This window comes from Uloborus diversus, chromosome 3 (assembly GCF_026930045.1).
Source record: "Uloborus diversus isolate 005 chromosome 3, Udiv.v.3.1, whole genome shotgun sequence".
NCBI lineage: Eukaryota > Metazoa > Arthropoda > Arachnida > Araneae > Uloboridae > Uloborus > Uloborus diversus.
In genome coordinates this window covers 47,522,644-47,534,893 of record NC_072733.1, presented here as the reverse complement: position 1 = coordinate 47,534,893, position 12,250 = coordinate 47,522,644, and the positions used below count along the sequence as shown (strand labels likewise).

General features: G+C 34.7%; 1 protein-coding gene across 1 annotated transcript in view; it reads left to right on the top strand.

Moving 5' to 3' along the window:
- The window catches only part of LOC129218499 (glypican-5-like), a 198,614-nt gene that overhangs the window by 108,057 nt on the left and 78,307 nt on the right, over positions 1 to 12,250 (top strand). The window contains exon 4 of the mRNA XM_054852784.1: positions 603 to 859. Within this exon, the coding sequence (XP_054708759.1) occupies positions 603 to 859 (257 nt within the window). The remainder of the gene's footprint in view (positions 1 to 602; positions 860 to 12,250) is intronic.

Below are 12,250 nucleotides of genomic sequence, written 5' to 3'. Positions count from 1 at the left end.
AAAATAAATTATTTACAGCATGCATTGTCAAAGTTGGTCCTTTCATGTAGGATACTGAATGTAAAATGATACTTAAAAAGAAAAACATTAGAATCTAAGTGCTATAAATTTATGAAGAAGTTATTCTGTGCCTGAAATTTAATTTTTTTTCGAGTGGAATTAAACCCCTGCGGGGAAAAAATTAAACCCCTTCCAAAAAGAAAAAGGTTCTTTTTTCGACCATCCCCATATCTAATAGCAATCCAATGATTTTTTGAAACTGGGACTTATCTACTGGAAATTTTCCACAGCATAGTTCTGTCATTTTTGCAAGCTGTTTTTTTTCCTTCGAGCAGGAATTAGTAACTGGAGAAAGCAAGCCCAACCACTGGCTTAGGAAAAGCTGAGGTAAAATCTCAAGTCACGTGCTTCAACTACAACGAATGGGAGACACTTTTTGTGTGAAACTAGTAAAAGAAACCCGACGTCTTCCAATACTTTTCTTTAACATATATCATGTGATTTGGGATCTTTGCTTCAGGAATTGAAGGCTTTACTCTCTCCACCTTTTATCCCGTCTCATTGGTTTTTTACTAAACAGTTTTTCTCCTTTTTATTTATAGGTGAAACAGAAATGTGGTCATCCCAGGAGAGTAACCCGTGAAGTTGCTCCCCCAACAGCCTTTCCCCCTCAAGTGGAACCCTCGACTTCAAGATTCATCGTTTCAGAGACGAGTTTGTACATGATGCTGCAGAACTTCATTCATAAAGTCGCGGAGTCTAAAGAATTCTATTCGAACTTAGCGGATCGGCTCTGCAGTGATAGCAACCTTGTCCGGAAAGGAGAACTTCAGTGTTGGAACGGCGACGGACTTGCTGAGTAAGTTCTTTTCCAGACACAATATGTGTTCTAAAACTTCCTTGTTCTCATGATAACCTTTCTGTGATGGAAACAAAAGGACTACGGGAAAACCTGAGAAAATCAGTGTTTTTTCTTTCATAGGGCACAGATTGGGTGCTTTCTTCTTCTTTTTCTTATGTCCAACTGGTTTTACTTCTGTTTTTCAAATTCGAATATCGAAAAGGAATGTCGCAGAGGAGGATTGGATGCGCAGATGATCAGTGTTTTGAGAATATCTTTTTTTTTATCTGGCTCAATTTGCTTACTTTGTCTTAAAACCAAATTGAGTTTTTAAAAAATTAAAAACTCGGTTGGAGAATGGCCAGCAGGGGCGCCTTGAATATAAATTTTTGTCAGAGCAGAAATTCTCAATTTACCGAACTAAACTTCAAATTTCGTCGAATGATGATAATTTTTGCCGAATAGAACTCCAAATTTTTACGAATTAGGATAATTTTGTCGAATAGAGCTCACATTTTGCCGAATGATAAATTTGCCGAACCGTCGGATAAAATTTGCCAAATAAGGAATTTTTTGGGAGGTAACAGTGGCTTCTCGTGACATTCCATCGGGGCTCTCCTGATGAGTAGCAATACTTGATTGTTCTAAATACAAATTTAGTTTCACGCTTTTCTTTTTTTGCAAAATGTGCTTTTCTTTTATGAGTGTGCAGACAAGGCAACTTCTGATTAGTTTTCCTGAGTTGTGTTTCGTGTTATATATATAACACGAAACACAAATATAATGTGGAGTTCCGTTCGGCAATTTGAGAATTTTTCCCCCATTCCAAAAATTTAAGTTTGGGGCGTCCCTGTATATTACGTCACTCGACTCATGCCATTTAAGTCATCTTCGACTTTTTGCATGCATTAAAGGCAAGGTTGGGATAAAACTCTTTAAAGGGAACAAAAAAAAAAAAAAAAATGTAATTACCTCAACCTTTGCAAACTTAAATCTTTTCCTCTTTTTCAACTACTGTAGACTAAAAGAGTCCAAAGAAATATTTTATTAAAGATACCTCGAGCATTTCTAACCTCAATCCATAAAAATCCTTCCAGACGTCAGAAAGAAAACCAAAAAAGGAAGAAGGGCGAGATTAGAAAAAGAAAAGCTATAAAAAGTGGCACTATTAAAGCAAAGAAGTTTCTTGATATAATCAACTTCTTAAAAACTCTTTTTACCGATTTTTCTTTCAGAAAATGATGGGGAAATGCTGTTAATTTTGCTTTGACGTTTATAATTAAAGTGTTTTCTCTTTGATCTAATATTTCTTACAAAAAATCTAATTGTGCAATAGCTGATCAGAAATTTGCACGTCTTAGCAGAAAAAGCGATCACCTTTATAACACGGTCAAAAGTTCGATTAAACCGGCTTATGACGTGTCAACGTTATTGATCCGGTTGGTCTCTAAAATGCAAAAAGAGAACCATTTACCAGCTAGTTTTTCAGTAATAAGCATCGACATGCCTTTTTTTTGTGCATACGCTTATGAAGAATATCATTTATTATTTCTTTATTTCAAACAAATAAACGTGATTTATTGCAGGGTTGTGGAGTCGGAGGGAAAGTTACCGGCTCCGACTCTTTTCCCCAAAATCAGACCGACACCGGCTCCTCAATCACTGGCAAAGTTGCATATTTTAAATAAAATGACCGACGCCGACTCTAGCAATTTTAAACTTTTGACTTCCGACTCCGACAGCTTTACCTCAAAATCAATCCGACTCCGATGCTCTGATCTATTGTCCTAGATTAGCGATTCCAACAGTAAGTTACATTGTGCGCGAACCTAGTGCACCGAGCTGATATCGTTGTGTATACAGGAGTTCCCCCCCCCCCCAAGAGAAAGGGTGCACCCTCCTAAGTATCGCAAACCACCCCAAAAGCAAAAGCCCCTCCCCTAAAAAAGAAAAAAGTAAAAGATACCCCTCAAAACATCCCCCTAAAAATTTCAATGGCGCAGTCTGCGTCACGCTCCCCCCCCCCCCTCCCTAGATTGGTACCCTTGTAATACATGTGACAAGGGGAACCTCAAATTGTAAAAGCAAGAAATAGTTTTGGTGGAAAAATAAGTTTATGGAGAAATTTCCTAAAATATAGCTTGCCTTTTCCCGTTTCTTTTAGGTGTGAAGACGCTTTTTCAGCATTGGTATATTTATGTAGGAAAAAAGTACACGCTTTTGAATGTGTGTACCTCAGACTAAAACTCGCAACCAGGAAACCTAATTATTAAGGCATATTGTCTTAACAAAAAGTAAGCAATTTATGCTTCTTGTTAAATGATTATAATGAATGATAGCAACAAACCTTTTATTTATTTTATATTTATTGCTAGCGTGTTTTACTTTTCCTTTACAATTGATAGACTCGGAGCAAGAAAGTGATATGCCACATGATGTGCATTTTTCAGTAGGCCCATTTCCAACTTATATAAAGTATTTGTAGAATTTTCGAAGGTACAATGCATTCTATATTCTGCAATACTAAAACCAGAGAAGTTTTTCTCCAAGTGACATCATCCATTGTCAAGTTTATTTCAATTTTAGTTATGAGAAACAAAAAAATTTTGATCGAAAAGTCACTCCTTGTGGCTTGTGACATTTCTGCCACGAGCCTTTCAATTATACCGAAAAAGGAAATATAAATATATTTTGATAATTGAGGTTCTTTTATGAGGGGTATTCAGTATTTTGAAAATTATAGAAAGTGTACAATGATGTCGAAAGTGTGGGAAAAACTTAACTTTAAACAGAGCTTAATATTTTCAGTACGTTATTTGCTTCAAAAATTACATCATTTTTTCCTTTGCAAGATTTTTCACTTTTTCAAATTTAAACAAATTGACTACATCTGAGATCTGACTCGAAAACGGTATCATTTACTAAGTCGTTATTTGTACAATAAATACCAAGTAAGGTTGCGTTATTTTGAACTCGGTCAGTAATTTTTAGCTGCAAGAACTACATCATTTTCGCGCACGCATAATTTTTGCTTCGGTAGAATTAACGAATTAAAACGAAACTTTACTAACTGTCAATAAATGTTTCTTTTCATTTTGCAGTTAAACCTTTTTTCAGCTAATTTCGATTTTTGTATAGATTTGCATCTAATTTAGATCAAAATATTTCGCTCAGAATTAAAAAACAAAGAGCCGTTAATCAGCCTTAAGTTTTAAAAGTACATCTGGATTTTAAAGAATGATTTATTTTGCGTGTTTAATAATAACATTAGTAACTACCGATTTTCTCTGGTTCTGACAGAAATACATTGCAATATTCTATCGGCACTAAAAAGGCTATTTTACAAACACAAATTAGGTGTTTATGAGCGGTGTGACCATCTTTTCTTTTGTTTCGAAATTATTCATTTGTTGTTGCTCGACCTATCGACTCACAGCAAAAACATTTTTTTTCTCTTTTTGCCTTTCAAAATGTAAAATATTCATTTATTTTGCACGCACACATTAGAACATTTTAATGATTTTGAAAACATTTCCAGGCTGGAGGCATTTCAACCTGTAAAACATATCTTAATAAAGAAAGAAAAACAACGTTAAAAAAAAGCACAAATTTGCCAATTACAGCAGACACGTGTTTCGGCGTTACAGGGAACGCCTTTTTCAATGCAAAAAGTAATAAGCTTATGGATGAAACGACATCCGACAAAAGCTTAATATTATTTAAAGATTTTTTTTATTGCTACTCGTTATTAAATTATTTTTGCTAGCATTCATAAAAATCAATTCTGAAACAAAGGACTATTTTATTAAGTTCGGGACTAAATTTTATGCATCTAATTTTTTAATTTCAATTGTTTATTTTTAATTAGTTTGAAGCTTTTAAGCTTTTTCAATCAATGAGAAAATAATTCGATTATTTCTTCACTTTGCAACCGCAGCAATAAAATTAACCTTTTTTTGTAGCAAAAATGAGTCAAGTGTCACAATTATCATTTTTAATTATTACATTCACGTTTAAAAATTAGGTAAGCCTCGTAGTTTTTTCAAACTAGTTCTTACGATGTTATAGGCCTTGTGAACGTCAGAAACTTTCATTATGTGTAGTTTTTTGGACCTTTTACTATGGTCTAAAAGGTCGGTATCAGAGTTTATTCATTTCATAGAAGTGAAACTATGTGAGCCACTGTGGAAAATTTAAAATAAGAAAACAGACAAAACTGAGTTTTAAAGAATTGCTTCACCATTGTGTACAGAATTTCCTGTAAATCAGTCGAGTCCACCTTGCTCTAACTTGAACCTATATACAACCATATCATTCCTTCTACTTTTAGTAAACGCTACTAGTATCTTGGTGAGATAAATAAATACCTTTGTGCTGAAAAGTAAAGTAAGAAATAACAACGTCAAAAAGCGCAAATTGCAGATAACTGCAGACATGTGTTTCGGGGTTTCAAGGTACACCTTTTTCAATGCAAAAGAAATGAGTTAATGGATGAAAAGACACCCGAAAAAAAGGCGATCCTTGTAACTCCGAAACACGTGTCTGCAGTAATCAGCAACTTGTGCTTTTTGAAGTTGTTATTTCTTACTTTAGTATCTTGGTGGTTGTCCATAAATGTCCCGTTTTTCAACCCTCTCACTTTTTTTGCCTCAGACTGCCAAACTTCATCTTACCCCTCCCCTCTGTTAGTCACGCTATGTTACACAAACAACATGTATTTGAAACTAAATGTGAGGTGTCACACTTGGTGTTACCGCTTTCCTCCCTCTTATCAACAACGCAATTTCAAGGCCTTCCCTCCCCCGCTTCCCCCTCAAAGCGTGACATCATTTGTAGACGACTCCTTGACGCTTTTTTAAATGTTCTACTATAATGGTAGTCTTTGGCTATACTAACATGCTAAGCGCAAAAGTGGTATCTGCGGCTGAGTTCAAAATGAGGAATTCCCATTTGAAGTTGTATGCCTCCATGTATTTGATTCAGGTGAAACTTTTCCAGAAATTTTATAAAAACATTTTCCATCGATAAACGACCATAAAGCATTGTATTTGTGTAAAGCATGTGACATAGAACCACCGTGACAATAACTCAATTTTGACAAAAAGTGTAGATACGACTTTTGTGCTTAGCGTGGCAGTATAGTTAATTCCCATTATTTGATAATCTCATATTACGTCCAATGAAAGAATTTCAAGCAGATTCCCTAGCTTCACAAAGGAAAGTCAACCATATGATGAACCGTAAAGGAAAAGGGTAATGCGCGTCCAGCAGTGGTATTTACTTAGATCGATGCTGCGTCATTTTTCTACCTTTTCACAGTAAAACGAAATTCAAATGTTTTGGTATTCTCAAATGGGAGACGTATACCTAACCTGGTCAATTAGCCCTAAGGTAGTAACCTTCTTATGGAAAAAAAAAAAACATCATTCCCATAAATCCCGTAACAAGACGCAATAAGTTAACCGGTCACTTAAGGTTTCTCAAAACTTGATTATAGTCCTAATCTCAACAATACACTTTCAGTTAAGTTATTTATTTTTCTCTCAGTGCCTAGATGTGCCGTACATAGACAAAACATTTCCGATTTCTTGAAAGTCGGGTTTTTGGTAAAGAACTATTTTTATAAGGACGTAGGTTGTCTTTTCTGAGATAAAAATGAGTAATTTGAATGGGGAAGAAGAAAAACTCATCCACATATTTTACCAAGCCCTTCATTTTTAGGAAAATGATAATCAAAGTGATCTCAGTGCCGGATCTACGAGGGAGCAAGCCGGATCCCTTGCCTGGGTGGCAAATTAACCTTATTTCTGCTTTTTTCCGTTGAAACTCGATAGAAAAAGTTAAAGGAAGATGAGGTAGGGGTGGCAGTTTAATTATTTGCTCAGGGTCGGAAAAATCGTAGATCCGGCACTGGGTGATTTTGCGATGTATGGCGGAATTAGTTTTTGTTGACGTGAAAATCGGTGCGGTTTGGACATCAAAATGAGAGAGAGGGAAGTAAATTGGCGTTCTTCAAAGCAGCATTTACGTCAACAGAATGATATAACTCCTTCGGGAGTAGCAGGCTGAGGAAGAAAAAATTCCTTCGTTAAAAAAGAGTAACCTATATCATACCTTGATTGCTTTTATAACAGAAACAAACGCGGAACTGCAATTTTTCTTAAAGAATATTTTCGTTGGGGGTGCGTTTTCATTCTTGCGCTCTATACTATAATAAACCAAATTATTTTGATCTGCAGGGCATCTGAAATCTGTGTTATTTTTGGCATTATCAAGCATTTATTTCGACTTTTGTAGTTATCTTCCGAGTTGAGGTTTGCAAGCACTCCTTGTGGCCCGTTATTTTCTTGTCCACATGAGGGTCCTATAAGGTAAAAAACTCGTTACGGGCAAGGTTAAGTTTTTTTTTAAGTTCATGGAAAAAGCGAATTCTCGCGGTGTTGGAACTTAGAAATTGTATTTTTATAGTTGTGAAATTTTCAAATTTTTAATTATACTTAAATACATATATATAATATTGAAATAAATACGATAACACTAGTTTGAACAGTTATGGTCACACTTGCTTAGTTATGGGCATACTAAAAACTTGTAATGGTCATATTAATTATTTTGCTAACTTGAAATTGATTAATTTTAGCAAAAAGTTTGTATTTACTAAAAGTTGATATGAAGAAATGAGAAGCAAAGGGATGTAAGTGCCAAAATTAAAAATTTGGATATTCAGTGCAAATGGTAGAAGACCGTTTCCTCTGTTTTGTGGCAAGAGTTTGTACTAGTATTTCTGGTGGGAGCTGCTGTACAGCACGATTTAGAAAAAAAAAATCAATGAAAGTCTACCGAGGACCGCAACTTTTTGAAGGTAAGGATTCAAACGAAAGATCTTCAACGGGGGAGAATTACGTCACTCAAATACAAAACTTCCGAAAGAGAAATCCGTCATAATCCAGTTTCTCGTACTGTATTTAATGTTACCGATATTATTTCAAAACTCTCAGATATTTTCTAAATTAGGAGATAAATTTAGTTGTTGCTATCGGTAAACTATATTTATTTTAAAAATTTAGTTAAATAATGTGCATAAAATTGAAATTCTTCTTGTGTTACTCCTATTTTATTTACAGCCACTGTGTATTAACATAGGCATTGTTTTTTTGTCATACCTAATGGCATTTGAAATTTTCTCTTTTGAAATTAAACAATTGCTCCAATAACGCCATTTAAGTAATGCCATTTTATGTTGTTTTGCCCTTCATTGTGATGATTTAGCTTTTCTTTCTCTCTGAGCAAATAGCCAAAATATTGTGAAAACAAAATTATCATTTTTTATATCATAAAATTAGAATTGAAAGGTAGTTATGACTTTTAGTTTTAATTAAATTCTGGAGCGCTATGTTTTAGTTTATTTGTATAGGAAACAATGTATATATGAAGTGCAAAGGCTATTTTTTTACCCTGACTTATTAATTTTTTTTCTAGAGAAATTTCAATCGTCATAAAATAACATTTGGAAAAAAATACGGTATCAATGATCCTATAGTTTATTATAGCTGTGTATATATTAATATGGATTCAACTGAAATTAGGTGCTTTGAAGAGGAGCAAATAGTCACTCCAGTAATATTTTTCACCAATGTTCAATCAAATTTAATACCTACTTCCTAGAAGAGTTTTTTTTTTCTTTTTGTACCTTTTAAATTTCTGTATTCATACTAAATGTACTTTCAGTGTGAAATGTACTCATATTTTTTTATATTTTAAAAATAATCTTAACTTTATTTTCCAATTATTTTTTTTTTTACTTTAATCCTGTTTTTGATTTTGCGGTCTGAAGGCACCAAATTTTCGGCCTGTCACTTGAGGAAATTTTAATGATCTTAGTGTCAACATTCAAGAAATTAAACATTTAGCAATAAATTCATATCCAAAAACATATATCAAACATTTCATCTAGGTTCATACAACACAAATTTTCATTTTACAAACGCTATATACTGCATATATCAATATGAAAACGAAAGTTGTCGAATGTGTACACAGTTAAAACGTTTGGGCGTCGCAGAGAAACCTAGATTTTCTTTCAATTATAAGTCCCCCCCCACCCCCCACCCCATGGAAAACTACTACAATATCTAAAGAGGAAATCGCTAGCCATCTTTTAAAACGCTTTAAACGTTTAATCGCGATCTCGTTTCTAACCTTTTAAGTTACCTAAGAGTTCGTGATTTAATCAAGCATTGGGAAAAACAATTGTGATTTTCAAAAGCGTTAAGGAAAAACTGGTATAACATGCGCACCACAAAAGATTTTTTTTTGTTAGACACAAAAGAAGCTACCTATGCACCACAAAGTATCATATAGGGTCAAAAGTGTAAAACGCACAACAGTAAAAAAAGCACAAAATGAAATGAACACAATGGACATACGATCAAACAAAAAAAAAATATAAGGAAAAAAACACAAATAAAGTTAAACAATGGAATACATGAAACGTTTACAAAGATTAAAAGTTTCAGCTCTCTGAACTAGAGCAGAAGGAACAGGAGGCGAAGGAAAGAGACAGCTTCCTCAGCTCCCGTACAAGGGCTTCTCTGACAACTACATCTTACGTATAACGTTTTAACGTAATCCGTAAAAAATAATGCGCAATTTCAATATCTTTTACACAGTTTTTTTTAATCAAACTCTGTTGGTAAATTGCCGTGGAAGAAATTAGTGTAAAAAATAAAAGACTTCTCTCCCAACACTATAATACTAGTTATTATACAGTCATTCAATGTAACATAAAATATCCAGATTTAGCTGTAGCTTTATTTCTTTTGATTCATTTGTCTTTAGAGTGTGACGCTATGCAGTTTTTAGTCTCTTATTTGTTTTTTTTGTTTTTTTTACAATGTCCAATTCAGCAAAAGTGAACCATATTTGCAAAAAAAAAAAAAAAAATCCACAATTTCAATGTATTTTGTACACGATTTTAAATCGAATTCTGTTAGGAGTTGCCGTAGAAGAAATTAATATGAAATAAACGAACTTTTTTTATCACAAATAAAGTAAATAATAAATATAAAATAAATATAACATAAATTTAATTACTAAATATTTCATTCACCGTTACATTAAACAATAATCAAATCTAACCATAGTTTTGTTATTTTTGACAAAATTTTCTTTGCAGTGTGACACTGTATTGCCATGGGCAGGTAAACGGCAGTATCGGCGTAAATGAAATTTCGAGATATTTGAATAAATGCGTTTTGGATTTAATGCTAACAATAGAGAAATGTTGAAATTAGACGTTTTTTTCCCCCCAGCGGATACTGAATACGCAAGCGTGTCTAATAAAGCTGACGTAAAATAGACGACAAGAATGAAAAATAAAAAATTTGCAGTCACTGCCTCCGGTAGTAGGTATAATTAGTTTTTTTTTTTGTTTGTATTTTTTTACAATGTAGAGTTGAACAAATAAAATTCCATTTGCGAAAAGTGGAAATACGCGATTTCAGTATCTTTAGCACAAGATTTTTTTAAATCGAATTGTTTTGGGAAATGAGTAGGACTCGACCGATGCATCGGCTAGGCCGATGCATCGGCGCCGATGGTTCAATAATTTAGCCATCGGCATCGGCGGCCGATGCTAACTTGCAGGAAACATCGGCCCATCGGCCTTAAAAAACATCGGAAAGCCGATGGAACTGGCCGATGTTTTTGAAAAATAAGGACCTTGGTTGTTTTACTTTTTAATACAAAGTAAAGGGAGTTATTGTTTTCATATAAAATTGTTTACTTAAATTTCAGTATGAATTTCTATTTTAGTCACCCCTGAAAGAGTTTTTAATACTGCATTCAGGTACCAAACGTGTTAATTATTGCGTTGTTTCTTGCGGCTGGATGTACGTATGTATCTCTCATAAGTCATAACTCAAAAATGGTAAGCTGTAGAAGGCTAAATTTTCGCATAGGGGGTGTGCGTACGTTCCAGTTGTGCACTTCCCTTTTTGTTTTCGATCGAGTGTTCTAAAAAGCCTATTTACTCATTTTTTGTGGCTATTAACTACTTATTTCAATGGAAAACTGATATAGCGTCTCAGACTGACGATCATTTGGTGATATATTGCTGAATTTGAGACGATGGAAACAAATATGAGATGGCGAAACTGGTTTTGTTTCATTTTGTTAGATTCCCGTAAACCGGCGGTAATTTTTAATTTTTCGATATTTGTAACATTAATCACTGTAATGCAGTCTTTTCTGTATTGCTTCGGCGGAGCTACAAGTTTGGGCCCGTCGAAATACCTTTTTGGGGCCCTATTTCTCTATCACAGAAGTTCTAAAACATTTATCATAAGCATTTTTGTAACTTCTACGGTGCCCCAATGGTTATGGGCCTCTCGCGCAATTGCAACATTTGCTAAATTTTAAATCCGCCACTGCACGTCAAAACAAACTCGGGTGCAAGTTTTAAAAGGGTTTTTCTGCTCAATGTTTATGATTGTTTTGAACTCTATTTTTATGACTATTTTTTGTATTTCCGAGAACACTTGCCTGCCCCTCCTCTCACTCCCTCAATTTCTGAAATTAAACTCTAGTTGTACTTCTTAGTTGTTTAAAACTAACACCATTCCTAAAATTAGAGATTTTTTTTTCAAGCTTCATCTATCGTTTAGGAAGAATTTAGAATATTAATGTAAGAAATTGATTAAAGACGTTTTGAATGGTGACATAATTCGGAAATCAAAGGGTCTTTTGAATTTTTTCTTCAGAAGTGCTGAAGTAGATTCAGAAACTCTTCCGAGGCGTTGGTGGTAGCGGTTCTGTACTAAAAAAATGATCTTTCAAATCCCTGTCATTCTTATCAATTTATTTCTGATAGATTTTTTTGAGCAATCGCGATTGCTTATTGTTCTCATTTGACTGTCCTTGACGTTACGCTGATTTTATTTCCCCTCCCCCGCCTCCCTCTGCCGCACTCCCGCCCATCGTCCTCCGCAGGCGCGGCTCCTCCGGTCCTGAGCAATGTCCCCCGAAATCCACTTCTCCTGGTCGGTGGCATCCATGTCCTACACACGCTCATACACACACATACACACACACACACACACACACACACACGCCTATGTCCATACACAAGTCTATGCACACACAAGCTTACACATGCACAAGCACCTACACACACAGAGACATACACGCCTACGTGTGTGCACAGGTCTACGCACACACAAGCCTACACACACACACAACTATACACACGTAAACGCCCATGAGAAGGGCAGGTTTGGGGGGGAAAGGAGCAGTTTCTAGAAACAATAACTCCAATGAGTAGGGTCTTGTCGCAACTCGTGATTGCGAAAAACATAATTTGAATTAAAAATATTAGAACTCAAATTAATTTTTTTAAACTTTTTTTTGCCA